Here is a 14,903-nt window from a genome sequence, read left to right as displayed (position 1 = left end):
TGCACAGCTTGAGGCCATGCCATGGAGACAGACCTCAGCTGTCAAGAAGTGGGAAGCAGTGCAGCTTCATTACTGCAGCACTCACTCCATCCTCTACATACCCTGCTTCTCAGCAGTAGCAAATCAGCCCTTGCTGTATGGAGGTGTGCCATGCTGGGGAGAAATATCTACAGGTGGAGAGCTGTACTTCCATGTTTGTAGCACCTGAGCTTCTTCATTTATAATTGTTTCAGATCTCTCTCTCAGTGCTTACTATGGGGGATAACTTTTTGTGTTCCTGATTATCTCTTTTATAATATGTAGTTGAATGCATTTATTCACGTGTTTAATTACAGGCGAATTTATACCATAGGTTGCAGTTACATTGCTAAACAGTGAAGTTGTCAAGACTGAATGTCCCTGATGAAAAGCAATGTAAATTGAAGGATAATCTATTATATGGATGTGATGGAGCAATTAAAATCTGATCCAAGGGCCACTGATATGAATAACAAGATGCACAATAACTTTATTGAGCATTGAATGAGCCTTTAATGAGGCTCTCAAATTAGGAAATGAACAGTAAAGATAAATGTGACTGTAATCTCTTGTATAAGCTGTTTATACCACATTCTTTAAGTCATCACTTTTTTTGCTGTTGAGACTACGTGTCATCTAAAAAAAGGCAATACTGAATACAGATGTTTCTTCCTTGATTACAGTGCTGTCAGCCACTTGAAAGACTCTTTGGGCTTCAAACACTACTAAAGTCTAGGTATCTTCAGCAGCTGCCTTCTTGAGGAATAGGTCATTTCCTCTAGCTGAAGGAAATCATTTTATTCTGACAAAAATAATAGAAGGCAGGATTTAAATGTGTCCGTGGTATAAATAGACAAATGTGCATACCTAGAGAGTACCTTTTTGCTTTGTTTTTGCTGTCAATGAAGGTAAAGGGGTTGATGACGCTGAAGAAGTGACCTGTTTTTCAGGAAGTAATAAAGGCAGCAACTCCGAAGTACAGTCCCTCAGCTCCTTCCAGTCTGATTCCGGTGATGATAATGGTAAGAAATGGTTTTATCTGTATTATGCTGGGGGAAAAGCTATTTAGCTCTCTTTCTAATATTATTGAAAACATTTATGTGACATCTTGAAAGCCTTTAATGATGCTCAAAGTCAGAAAGTCCCATTTTCAAACCCTCACTTTGTGTCCACTTACTAAATTACAGGAATATAATAAAAATCTATAGGAATGTGATAAAAATCTTGATGGTTGGGGCTGTTGCATCAGGACCAAGCTTTACAGTGAATTAGAGATATAGTACAGCAGAGTCCTATTGACAAGATACCTGTTGACTAATAGGTTGCAAGTGAAACTGTAGAATTTTTATCATTTTCCCTCTTGGAAGAGCATGACTTTCATGTTTCATCAGTCACGTAAAAGGAATTTCTGTGCTATTTGCCAGGTCTCATTCATGATCCCAACAAGGCTCTGCTGGTGCTCAGCAGCAACAATGAGCGGATGAGCCAGTCCCTGGTGGCTTGGCTTCTCCCTGGTAATCACAGCTCAGCAAACAATAGAGCACCATTAAATCCTTGTTCAGTGCATACTCAGTGCCTGCTCTCATGTCCTACATCATTATCTCAGTGGGTGACATGGGCAGAGCCATATACAGCCTGAAAAAAACCCACAAAGTCAGAGCAAATCTTTGTTCCTACGACCCATGTGTGTTGAGCAGTGGGTCTGAGAAAAGGCACAAGATGTTTCTGCTGGGAAGGGATGGTGGATGTCAGGGAAGTCTCATTCAGATACACAGAAAAAGACTAGCACAAAGAAGTTGTACTTGGTTTCCTCAGCTGCCAGTTAATGAACTGTCTGGAGACTTAGTTCCTCAGTCATGTCATGCAGCTCTTCTCTAGGTACTCTGAAATGTTGGAAAAAGCACTGAAAGCAAAGTGCACTTGCAGTTCCTTTTGGTTCAGCTATGTCTGAAGCATCACGATTATTTTTGTTAAGCTTCTCAATGCGTTTCTGCCCTGCACCCAAAAAAAACCTTTAATGTTTTTTTAGAATAAGTATTATTTTAATGATATATGCTTACATTATAATTACCTTCAGAATAATTATTCAAGTGATCATTTATTATACATTGTTACTTTTAATATCTCCCACATTCTAATTAGACATTTCAAGCTCCTGATCCTCCCTCCATTTAATTCAGTGACACAGTACCCACAGAAGCTGCATTGGACCTTCTATGCCCACTCATTTTTTGTGAAAACTCCATTTAAAATAAGGCCTTTAGAGGTAACAATTGTAGTTCAGGGTCCAACAAATCCATATCTTCAGGGAGAATGAGGGAAGAAATTTAAATCATCTGAGTCATTTGCAGAGGTCAATGCAAGACCATATGCTGTGGTTTTCTTGAAGCAGCAGGGAAGGTTTACAGTAAAAGAGCCTAAAATGCAAATTCAGGCATAAGTAAGCACATAGATGTTCACATACATGTACTTAAGGACTAACAGATATCCCTCCTGAAGCCATAAATCCTTCCTCTTCCTGTCAACTTAATTCTTTTTGCTTCACATACCTACAAAGGTTAACAGGTTGTCAGTGAAACCACAACAAAACCAAACCCCTTCCTCCAAAGCCAAGAGCAATACTGCCAGGTTCTCAAATGGCTAGCAGAGAGAACAGGTTTGTGTCATGCTGATGTACACATGGCTGTGCCAACATTGTCTTGTAAAAATGGGTAATTGCTTCTGACTGGGGAAACCTGTTTTGCACTGGTGAAGCGCTGGGACACATCCAGTCGAAGGTGCGGACAGCCCTGCGCTCTTCAGTTTCTATCAGGTGCAGGCAGCCTCCACTCAGCCTCTCCAGAGTGCTTGGAGCCTTCTCTTGCTGGGTCAAATAGGGTTTGTCTTACCATGAAAACTCCTTTTGGGTGTGATTTTTAACCTACCTTTTTCCCCCCCACCACCTTATTTCTACTGCATTTAAGTTGCTCAGCTCCCCTAGTCTTGCTGAGAATAGTTAGCAGTATTTTTTGTGATCAAAAAGCAAAAAATCTGAGCAATGTTGTATTTGGGTGTTAACTTGCAGTGAGCTATAAGCAGCTTTCCTCCTTTCTGTGAACATGCTCTGCTCAGCTCCCACCAGAGCAAACCCTTAGTTGCAATGAAGACTTTCTGATCTCCTGTTTTTCACTCTCAGTTGTTCTCCTCATAGAGTTTACAGCTGCCCTCCATGTCTTCCCAGCCATGCAGCAGCTAATTGCATGGAGCCCCTTATTTTTCTATAATGTTTATTATGCATTAGCCAGTACAAATCTCCTTTGTACAATTGTCAACACTGTTGATGGCATAAACATGCTGAACATAGACATAAAACATGGCTGGTTTGGTTTATCGAGGCTCTTTTTGCCAAGCCTTCACAAGAACTGAGGAAATTGGATAATATCCCTGATCCCGTGCCCAAAATTTAACAAATATGTGAAAATATTCAACATATATTTGCACTGTTACTGTTAATATGTTTCTTGTGACCTCAGAATCTGTTGGCCATGTGAAACACAAAAGTATCTCTTGCGCAGCATTTCTGGTCCCCTTCTTAGCCTGCTCCAAAACAATCATTTTTTTCATAAGTAAAGACAAAGGAAAAGAGATGGATCCAGTGCCCACTAAACCAGAGCTTCCCCTCTGGTGGGTTTATTTCATGTCCTCACAAGCAGAGGTGTTAGGTGGTGCACAATGCAGATCTAGAGGACAACACATTGTAGACCTTCATGTTAAACAACTGCACAGTCTATATTAATTATTTCAAGAGGAGAGTATGTTTTGGTAAAATTTCTGCAGAGAACACACAAAGCATTTGTGAAACTATTCTGTCAAACACAGATCAAAATTTGAACCAAAGCTACTTGCATGTGTCCTCCTGTGCTGCTTAACATCCCAGAGGTATTACACGGCACAGCACAAAGAATAAATAAATAAAACATTCCTCTTAGGAAATAGATTGAGCTTAGCACTGTTTCTGATGCTGTGATGGTCGAAAAGATAATGATCCTTGGAGCACATGGCACCGTCTCTAGAGACCTCTAAGCAAGAATGAATTAGAAATTAGTGTCAGGTAGACAAGATACTGCTTTGGTTAATTGAATCAGCTGGCCAGTCTGCTTGAATTTATGAGTGATACACATCATCCCATATGCCTTTCTGGAAATGCTGGTTTGGAATTTATCACCACTCTGAAAATGTATGGGATTATCTGAAATGAAATGTCCTGCAACCCATTGTATAAATCATGCATTGGTCGCAGCCTTTTTTTTTTTTTTCAATGTCAGTTCTGTCTGTTTGAGAGAATTTATTGTGGTAACATATGATGTGTGTTTTAAATACTAACCTGAAGCTGTCCTTCCCCTCCCTTTATTTTCTACTTTCCCTCCCCTGCAAGCTTCCATAGTGACTGTCATACAGCTTGTCAACAATGTAGTTGACACTATAGAAAATGAAGGTATTTAATTTTTTTTCTTTCTTGTTATGCAACAATGCTTCCTGTTTTCATTGTGAAAAATTCCAGCAGAACCTCACTAATCTACACTGACCAGCAAACCTGTGGCAGGGATTGGGTTTTGCAGATCAGCATGTTCACCAGCAAACATGAAAACATCAGAGGAACGTACCACAAAATGTCTCTGGATAATTGGAGGTGGTAGAAAAGGTGTCAAGCCTTCATCTTCTGTTCAAGTCAATGTTTTTGCTTGTTATCTCCCATTGCCTTCAGAGAAAAAATTAGATTGATAATGGAACCATATCATAGAGGTTATCCTGGCTGCAGAGACTGGGAAACAGAAGATGACACAGGAAGGCTGTAAAGTATCCCATGCTGCACTAGAGCTGGGTTATACGCTCCAGTGGGATCACACGGAGAGGAGCAAAATGATGGTAGGCAGGTGGCTGGTTTCTCCCAGGTAACCCTGTCAAACAGACGTGTAGACATAGCTCCATGGATGCCATGTAACAAAGCAGCCTAACTTTCCCCTGGGGTTAATGTGCCCATTGAATAGAGCATGCCCGTGGGGGTCAGGGACCCAACACTCACCTCTTCCACTGACCTCCTGGGTAACCTCAAACTCATCAAGTTATAGGTGAACTGACTTCCCTCCCTGTAAAGCAGGAATATCACTATTTTCCTTTTCCGTTAAGCACTGAGGAAATGTGGTGTCTCACAGATAAACATTTATTTATTTTTACAATATATATCCTATCCGTGGGAAAATGTCAACTCAATATCAACTCACATTATCCAGAGGGTCAAAATTTCATCTGTCCATAGCAAATTTGAGCCAGATTTTTCAGACTTCAGCTAATCCAGTCTCCATAATACTTAAAAATGATTAAGTAAATTATTTTTGGGAAACAACTGTTTTTTTTTCTTGAGCCAGGTCACTGCAATTTTGAAAAACATTTTTGCTCCTGGCTAGCGATGGCATTTGAGTATTTGTATATAGTACAGTTATGGATTTCCTGAAGTGTGAGTGCCATTCTTCTCATTATCAAATAAATGTAATAGCCAAGGTTAATACAAAAAGAAAATCCCACTCAAAAAAATAAGAAAATAACCTTGAAAAGAAACCACAGGCACTGAAAACATCCTTTCCTTCCTAAAGGAAAGCTTAAGCAAACTCATTGGCTCCCCATTATGCTTTACAGACCCGAAAAAGCCAGTTTGGCAGCAGTTTCAAGAGGCTGCACTGAAAATGCTTTCCCCACTTCTCAGTTCCTTATATGAGACTTACGACTCTTGCCTGCTTTGCTCCGGAGCTGGCAGAAGTGGTGAATAATTAGCCACACTGGAGCTCTGGATGCTTGGTCAGCAGAATCACTGCCACAGAGTCATGGAAGAGTGGGGCTCCTGCCCCAGAGACCTGCCGGGCGTTGTGCAAGTCAGCAAATTAGAGAGGTTCTCCTGGATTCTGAACCACACAACTCAGAGGGCCCTGATGCATCTCGGGTGCAATGCCATTACACTGACCCAATAAAGCAAAATCCACTTTACAAAAAAGAGAGAAGCGAAGAAGAGCGGTTAGGGCCAGTTTAGACGCTGCTGCTAAAGCTGCAGTAGTCCCAGCCCTCCTCACTCCAGGATATTACAGAGCAGGTAGAGAGCTACTGTCTGGCTAACAAGCTAATGAAGAAATCACCATCACCACATGCATCATGTGGTGTTAAGCAAGGGCAAGTGAGGTCTTGGTAGGTGGAGGCCTAGAGAACAGTATTCTCTGCCCTCGTCTGTGTCTGAGCCCCAGAGGTGATGCCATAAAGGCCTTTTTATCTTGCCAGACCTCCTCCAGCAATGCCATCCAGAGACCTTGCTGAATGACTTCTTGCATGAAGCCCAATAACATGTGGCTGAACAAGAGCATATCCATCTAGAAAATGCTGCAGCTTATTCCCCGCTCTTGTCTCACATAAAACCTTTTTCCTTGCTCTCTTCCCCACCCCTGCACCCTCTCCATACCGGAATGCCTCCCTCCCCACCGGCTAGCATGGCAGTGCAGGTGGGAGGTGGGTATGGGGTTGTGGAGCGTTGTAGCTGACGGCCCCATTAAATGGCTTTGTATTCTATTCTATTCAGGTTCTTATACCGTGCCCATCACCATGGTATCTGAGCCCAGGTGGGCCCAGATTTGTTTGAACCGGCCCTGAGAATGGTAGATTCTTATTTTTCTGTTTCAAAGTGAACAAGTGAGAAAAAAATGTACTTGCAATTATAAACCGTAGAGATGGTGGATAGCCCTTTTTCGTATTAAGAATTCCAGCTCTAATGTAATTCCATATCTCTTCAGTGAGGGTAAACAATTAAGATATGATAGAAAAGGAATATAATACACGACATAAACATTTTTTATGTATATCTGCATTTGACGGGCAAGTTTAGCTTGTACGTTAAAATAAAGAACAATTAAAAATTCTATTAAAATAACGCCAAGGCAGCCATACTTTAAAAACATGCATGCAAAGTTTTGTATTTTCACATGTAATACAATGCTGGTAACAAGCTCTGAGTTACCAGTTTTTACTTTTTACTTTGTATCTGACAGTGTCTGTTATGGATCAAGGACAGAACTACAACAGAGGTGATTTTTCTGGGACACCTTCTGCCTGCTGGACTGGGCTGGGGTGGGCAGAGCACTGACGATCTATTTGGTTTTCTTCTTGAACTGCTTCACGTGTACTCTTTTGTTTGAATTCTGTTGGGTTCATAAACTGCATGAGAATGGTCAGCCATTTTTTTCAAAATTCAGTTTTCAGTCAATCGGATTATTTGCTTGCACACTTTCTTTCTTGAAGTCATTGGAGGTGGAAGGGGAGACGAGATGTGATGCCATAAGCATGCTGATTTATAGATCTTTTCAATTAACTGTGAAAAGCGGTAATTCAGACATTTTTATCATTTTGATTTATTGGACTTATAGTTCCTAATACAACACAGTGGCATCCTAAAGAGCGAAATGCCTGAGAGTGGCCATACTTTGTTTCCCTGCTTGTTTACATTAGCATCATAATGCAATTTATTCTCCTCCTCTACCCTCCCCGGTCAGAGCATGAGTGACCTGTGTCAGTGGCCTGTGGAGCATGCTGTGATTTGAATGTGCTGTGAGGACTCCATGCATGCAGGACACTGTTCACATTTGTGGTCTCATCCTAACAGAGCGCTATGATTCTCTTTCCTGCTGCAGCGTATCATTGGGATACCTCTGACTGGATGCCAAGTGCTCGTTTGTCCGACATTGAGGAAGTGCCCAATTTTGAGACAACAGATGGAGGCTCGGCTCATCACGGCAGTACCAGAGAACTGGAAACAGATTACTACCTTGGTGGCTACGACATTGACAGCGACTACCCTCCCCCTCACGAAGAGGAGTTTTTAAGCCAGGACCAGTTACCGCCCCCTCTTCCAGAGGATTATCCGGACCAGTATGAAACCCTCCCACCCTCGCAGCCAGTCTCAATGGCAAGTACTCTCAGCCCCGATTGCAGGAGACGGCCGCACTTCCACCCTAGCCAGTACCTCCCTCCTCATCAGTTCCCCAATGAGACAGACACCACGGGGTCTCAAGCTGGGAACGAATTTAGTACTTTTGCTGTTTGCCCAAGCCAGAACACAGAAAACGTTAGTGCAGGTAAGATGCCTTTATCCTTGCACAACTCTCTAGATGCCTCCTCCTCTGATGTCTCGGCCAGCTGCGGCTTTGATGACTCCGAAGTAGCCATGAGTGACTTTGAAAGCGTGGAGGAACTCAACTTAGAAAATGTTCACATTCCATTTGTGGAGACCCAGCATCAGACACAAGTGTAAAGGAAGCTCCTTTCTTCTTCTTCTTCTTCCTCCTCTTCTTTTTTTAATTTTGTCATTTGGTCCAATTAATAGTATAAATATTGAGCAGAAAATTTGCTGGAGGTGTGTCTATATGTATTAGGCAAGGCAAAAATACAGTATAACCCATTATTAACTTGTTCAGAAATGATACTGTATGTGCAGACACGAAGAGACCAATTGTGTTAAGTATTATACATCACAAAATTGTTACAGACAATCTGGAGAGTGTGTACCTGTATTTATTACCAAGAGTAAAACTCAGCTTTCGAGGCAGGGGGAAACAATAATTGCTAAATAATTCCTTTCTCTCTCCTAAGTTTGATTTTTTATTTTCATTGTGTTATTAAAAGTGTTACAGTGTTATAATCTCCCCACAGTATTAAGGAAGTGGTATGGATCGTTCCAAGATGCACTGCTGCATGAAATTCATGTCAGCAAAGAGTGAAAGCAATTGATTGCTGAGGCTGCTGTGTACAACATTTCAGATGGCTGAAAAAAAGCAACATTTACAAATTGACGTGTCAAAGACAAGCGACCAGTTACTTGTCCATAAATATTTATCTATACTTTTGTTTGTTACATAGCATTTCATTCTACTTTGTGTGCAAATAGAGCAACATATGTACAGTTTAGGGTTTACTCCAAATTGGCCTATTTTGGTTGCCATTTTTTTAAAACCTGGCGTCAGGTGTGTGTGCATAGCTTCACCTGTGAGAACTTCTAGAAATATCAGAGTTTGGCTCAGGAGTGGCCTGGTTTTGCCCCAGCTGCATATGCACAGCCTCCCTTGACTTCTGTATGCAATGTGAACATGCATCTGAAAACACAGGGAAACCTAACTAACTACACACAGCTGATTATTTTTTGAAATTTCTTGCTTAGGCAAATCACCTATTTAACAGCAGTCATCATGCTACAGTTACTGCAGTAAAATTAGTTGCAATTAAGTTGCATAACCTCAGATTGTTAGCTGAACTCCATTTGGCAAATGTCCATCCCTAGAGGTTACAGGATGAACTCTCAGCTACTACGGACTGACTCAGGCAGTGGAACTGCATGGATGGACTGTGGCCAAAGGTATGGCCCTAGATTTTCCACTGGATTCATGATTTTGTAGGATTTGACAACTTCCAAAGATTGTTTGCAGACTTCAGAATATTGTTGTGGGATGAAGAAAACCATATCCTCTCTATGCTTTTATGCTTCCCTCAGCCTGATTGGAGTAAATGGCCATTCACACTGATTTAGCCTGAGCAGCAAAGTGCAATATGGAAATATGGGATTTTCACTCAGTGTAGTAAAGTAGAATATGCATACCTGTTGCTCAGTCCTCTGAAAAAATGTTTTTACCCCTGCAATTTACAGCATCTGTATATGTTACCAGTGAATGTGTGTCTACAAGTCTGCATTACTGCTAGGTTTTCCCATTCCTTCCATGGCATAATTCTGTCATTCTGAAAAGTTATTGAATACCTAAATCACTGTGGTACATGAATAGATTCAGTAACAGGTTTCCTGTGTTGCTTTCCATGTCCTATCCCTTGGTCAGTCATCTTAACCGGGTAGTTTCAGTAGTTGTATTCCAGGACATGTTCTTGACTGACTTGAGCTTCACCCAAGATTAAATTGTGGGCCATTTCTTGACACACAGGAAGTGTTTATTCAGAAATTGTCCCAAATACAAAGAAATTATTCATAGAATGTCATTTAAATAATTGCTGCTTGTAACACTTTTAATAAAACAGGATTTCTAAAGTTCTTGGAGTAGGTACAGTGTGTTGCTGCTTCTCTCCAATAGCTCATGTAACTGTTGAAGACTGGAGTAGATATTTTCTTTGGGATGATGCAGCAATTCTTCAGTAGAAAACAGCTCATTATACAGAGACATGAATAAATCGAGTGAACTTCTAGAAAGAATGTACTGCACATACAAGTATTATCAAGTACTTGTCTGCAAATAGGTCCCGTCCATTGAATTTATGAATGTCATTTGGTCTTCTCAAAGTAAACATGCTTCTGTAATGGTGATATATTCTGAATGTGCTCATGGTGCGTTTCAACCCCTTTTTCCCTGCTACTATTCCTGTGATTTTAAGAAGAAAAAAATATGGAAATTTGTATTGTGATTGCAAAGAACTGAGGGATTTGCCAAAAAGCCATAAAATGGTTTGGCAAACCTAGAGGCATGGATAGAAAATAACTCTTAATTGTTCATGAAGTCTATGTTACGGGAAAGGAAATGCAATTAGACTGATGTCTCTTCAAGAGTAGGAACATCAGAGTTTGCAAAACAAAGCTGCAAATTTAGCTGCACTTTTAAAGCTTGTATGACTTTCTGAGAAATGTGATGCTCTCTTAGCATTGGGCTGCAGTTTACATGAGGTATGCTCCTACTCAGTTTTGGTTTGACACATTTTTATCCATTATGCAATTAAATCTGTTTGAGGCCCCAGATAGTTATTAGGTGTACTTGTCATCTGTCTCCTGTAGTGAAAATTCTTGCATAAGCCGGAGACACCTATATCAAGCCTTTACTTGGACATATCAAAAGTGTCAGGAGGGAGGACACCATGGGAGCCTAGCAATTGCATACAGAAAAAAAATCAATGTTTCTTACCAAGCTTGTTGCCTCAGTAATATATTGTTGGTAGTGAGTTTTACTGGTAAAATATGCATAAATACAATGTATAGTACTTTTTCTATTTGATGTTGTTGCCATTTCATTTCACTGAACGCCTACTTATTAAAGTTCTGTTGGGAAGGTGCCAATGATCACCCATTCAGCCTTCTCTGTCCTACTCATGATTTCTATACCTCAGTATCTCCTCCCCTCCAAATTCATCTTTAAACAGATTCCCTTCTGTGAATATGGTACTTCCATGGCCCTTCTGGTTTTGTTCAAGCTCTTTTTGAAAATGATAAGACCCAAATGCAGATCTAAAGGTGAAATACCTCTTAAGGAGTCAGACTTTCATATTAACAACTGTTTTAAACCAAACCATTTTATTTTCTTTTTAATTACTGCTCCACATGTACAAGTCACAGTTTTCTAATCTGGAAGATAACAACACATTCATAACCTAATGTCAGAATTATTGTTCATATTAGTCCATTCAATATATATTTCTTTTTTTCTGCCATATGATGATTTTTATATTGCTGCTGCTGTCATTGCCAAGTCCCTGGTTCTGCGAGAGCTCCCCTCACATCTCTGCTTATCTTGTGCGTCTGTATTTCAAGCTACCTCCCTGTAGATGGCTCCACTACACGGTATTTTCTCTCAGAATCATCTGTAGCAGATGATTTCACAGGCTTAATAAAGTACTTTTGAGTATCATTGGGTTATAACTCCTAGAATCAAGGAAGTCTTTGCTTTCTGTAAAGAAACAGCAAAAGAAAAAAGCAACTTGTTAAAATGTAAATACTTGCTTGTATCAGGAATCACTGACTTTGCTAGGAGTATATGAGGCTGAGTAAAAGGGTACTTGTTCTCTGCATTTTGATCAAGTTGAGAGTGTCATGCACACTGACAGCCCTTTTGATAACTCTGGCAACAGAAAGAGGCAGACAACATGATTTATGCTGCCAATACCACATAAAGTGGCTTTGTGCAAAAGGAAAAATTAGGCTTATGTACCTTTCTTAAATATGTTAATTATTTTGCCTTTGTATTACAAACATTCTAAAAAAAAAAAGGGGGGGCAAAAAGTTCTCCCAAAACCATAGGTACTGGATGTGGTTGCTGTCCTGGGCCAGTATCTTACAGCAGAGTAAAGGGCCAAATGTGACACTGAGGAGCTGCAGAATCACTTCTCTCCCATGGGAGGAAATGGACAACCCCTCTAGAAGATCACCATAAAGTTGTCTTCCTATAGGACCCTCCTATGGGACTCAATGTATGAAGACACATACATGTAAGGAGGACTTTGGAATGCAGAGATTCACTACAGAACTGTGATTTCCTGTCTTTCAAGCTGTTTTCCTTAAGCTCAGTGCCATTTTTGATTCTGAACTATCCCATGGGTTTCCTTAATTTATAGTTGCAGTAAAAGGCTGTAAGGAGTCAAAAGCTTCTCACTGCCACTGTTTTCCTCAGAAATCAGAAAGCTGTGTGCTCCATCTCTCAAGTAGGATCTCCCCCTCTGCATGTTGCACAAAGAACCTAAATTTTGGTCCTCAGAATTTTTTCTCCCATTCTCTAAATTCTCTGATGTAGTCTGAAGCACTGATAGCCTTGACGTATTGGTACCTCCAGAAACTCAGAGTGGGTGCAGCACAGTGAAAAAATGCATGTCACTGAAATGCTGATTAATGGGGAGGCAGCAGCCTGTTTTCTCTGCAAAACAGGCAGGTGGGAAATTTTGAGAATATGACATAAAAATTGTTGCTCTTGGCTCATATAAGTTCCATTTTAAAGATAAATGTGGGCTGGACAAGAAAAATGGTTAAGAACACAGCTCTACTCCTCATCAAGCTCCTGCTTGAAAAAACTAAATGGATGCTATAGTATATTCTTATAGTCCATAATAATTGCAGTCATGGGAGAGAGAGTTGAAGGTGCCCTCAACCAGTTCTGCAAAGCTTCATTTGAAAAGGAACCCCCCTAATAATGGAGGAAACCAGCTCTTTAAAACTACTACTGAAAGTACATCTGTGCTTTGTTGGTAATGTTTGGAGCTATTCACTGAGTAACAATGGACATTTTGTCGATTTTCAAGAAGAGAGCTACATCTTCAGGTTCATTCCCTGTTGGTTTACCGTCATTTACCATGCAGTAAAACTGTGCTTTTTGCCTGTTTGCATCTCTGTTCCTCTCAATATGCCAAACTGTGATTTGACCCTTAGAAATTTAGACCATTGGCCATTACCCATGGATTTTAACCTGTGTTTCACAACTTGACATTTAACATCTCCATTATGAGAAGGGCCATTCAGTTAATAATTTAGCTGCATCATCCAAGGGATGGGTGGATGGGGAGGAAATGAAGTTAAATTCATTTCTTTATGTAATAATGAAAAGCAATAATTGCAAATATGTCGTATTACACAAAGGCCATAAGTAATCTTTACCAGTGTTAAGAGTGCACTTGAACTGTATTACGGAAAGAGATTGGAGCCCTCAGAACTGTAGCATTCTTTTGCCATAGGAATACCTGAAACACTATTATTTAACAATGCAATGAGCCCATACTGCTGTTTTTCAGGAGATGACAAAGATGTTTAGGAATGAAAGCAGTTCTCTTTAAAGCACTGTATTGGAAAAGATTGTCTTGTAAATTTTACCTGTTGCAATCAGGCTGGTTTGTAAAAGATGTATGTTTTGGTGTTTAAGAAGAAGTTTATAAAATAATGTATATAACGGTTTCAAATTACCAGGCTTTTGTAGATATTTGATGCCAATCAGGTCGCTTTAATTTTTTTTTGTTTATTTGTTTGTTTGATATAATTCTAAAGAGTCATCAAAGTTGGTTTAAAGTTTAAGATAACAGCAGGAAAAAAAAAAACAAAAAAGTTTTAGATCTGAAAACTTTTTAATCATTTCAAAATGTACTGTAACTCCTTTGGGTTCAGCTCTTTTTGTTTAACTTCTTTCTGTTTCTAAGATTTTTTTATTGACTTTTTTTAAATGAATGTGTTTTGCACAAAAAAACTAGAGATATGATTTTTATTCCATTTCAAGTAGGTATTAAGAGATGTCATTTTTCCAATGACAACAAATTCAACCTTATGCAAAAGGGAAGGTTTATCACTTTGAGTGGGTATAGTCCTTCATCTGAAAACTAATTGTTTCTTCATCATTGCTGTTGGCAGTATTGTCTTGTGTTCTTTTGCTATAAAAACAAAACAACGAAAAAAAAGTGTACAGGTTTGTAACTGCCAAAATTTGCTAAAGTTGATGGTTAAAACAAATTTTCCAAGTAAACAAAAAGAAAAGCCCAGCTGTGTTGACTGCTTCTTGATTTTTCTCCTGCTTTCAAAGGAGGGAACAAGATAAGACACATCAGTTCTGCAAGGAATGTAGCATTTCATTGCCTCTCTGTGTACAAGATTGTAGAAAATTCTACCTTTTTGGACTCTTCAAATTAATTTTATTATTACACGTCAATTCCTCTATAGGGGCCCCTACTTGCACTGCAGAGCACACGTGCCAAGAGTTGCCTAGCTGGTGCATGTAAGCTAAGGCAGTTGCCTGATTAAATCCACATCCACAAATAATGCAAAAGGCATCATCACATCCTGTAGCCATCTAGGCAGTGAGCTCCATTGACTGAGACATCTTCAGGAGGCCATCCACCTGTCCTGTGGTAGTTGCTTAGTGGGGATACAAGGAACGGGTTTGTAAAGCAACAGCACACTCCATGAGGGCAGATTTGCCACCTGCCATGGGCATCTCTATCCTCCAGCATCATGGCACTGTCAGGTGGACCAGCTGGGACAAATTCAAGTGAGAAGTCTTATGTGTGTAAGCATTGCCCCTGAAAAAAGGTGCTATGCATGGTACTTAGTCTGCTCAGGGGGTTACACTCAGGGATATCCCATT

General features: G+C 40.1%; 1 protein-coding gene across 9 annotated transcripts in view; it reads left to right on the top strand.

Annotated features, from left to right (window-relative positions):
• The window catches only part of FAT3 (FAT atypical cadherin 3), a 405,538-nt gene extending 391,237 nt beyond the window's left edge, over positions 1 to 14,301 (top strand). For 5 of the 9 annotated variants that reach the window (XM_027677451.1, XM_027677453.1, XM_027677455.1 and 2 more), the window contains 4 exons: positions 927 to 1,040; positions 4,433 to 4,492; positions 7,083 to 7,118; positions 7,722 to 14,301. In XM_027677451.1, the coding sequence (XP_027533252.1) occupies positions 927 to 1,040; positions 4,433 to 4,492; positions 7,083 to 7,118; positions 7,722 to 8,341 (830 nt within the window). In that variant the 3' untranslated portion in view covers positions 8,342 to 14,301. Of the gene's footprint in view, positions 1 to 926; positions 1,041 to 4,432; positions 4,493 to 6,616; positions 6,693 to 7,082; positions 7,119 to 7,721 lie in introns of all 9 variants that reach the window. The other 4 variants (XM_027677457.1, XM_027677456.1, XM_027677458.1 and 1 more) reach the window with 3 other exon arrangements.
• The last annotated feature ends 602 nt before the right edge of the window (positions 14,302 to 14,903 follow it).

The sequence above is a fragment of the Neopelma chrysocephalum genome, unplaced genomic scaffold (genome assembly GCF_003984885.1).
Source record: "Neopelma chrysocephalum unplaced genomic scaffold, ASM398488v2 Primary Assembly neopelma1_43, whole genome shotgun sequence".
NCBI lineage: Eukaryota > Metazoa > Chordata > Aves > Passeriformes > Pipridae > Neopelma > Neopelma chrysocephalum.
The sequence above is the reverse complement of the archived record's forward strand: the minus strand, read 5'-3'. Positions and strand labels throughout refer to the sequence as shown.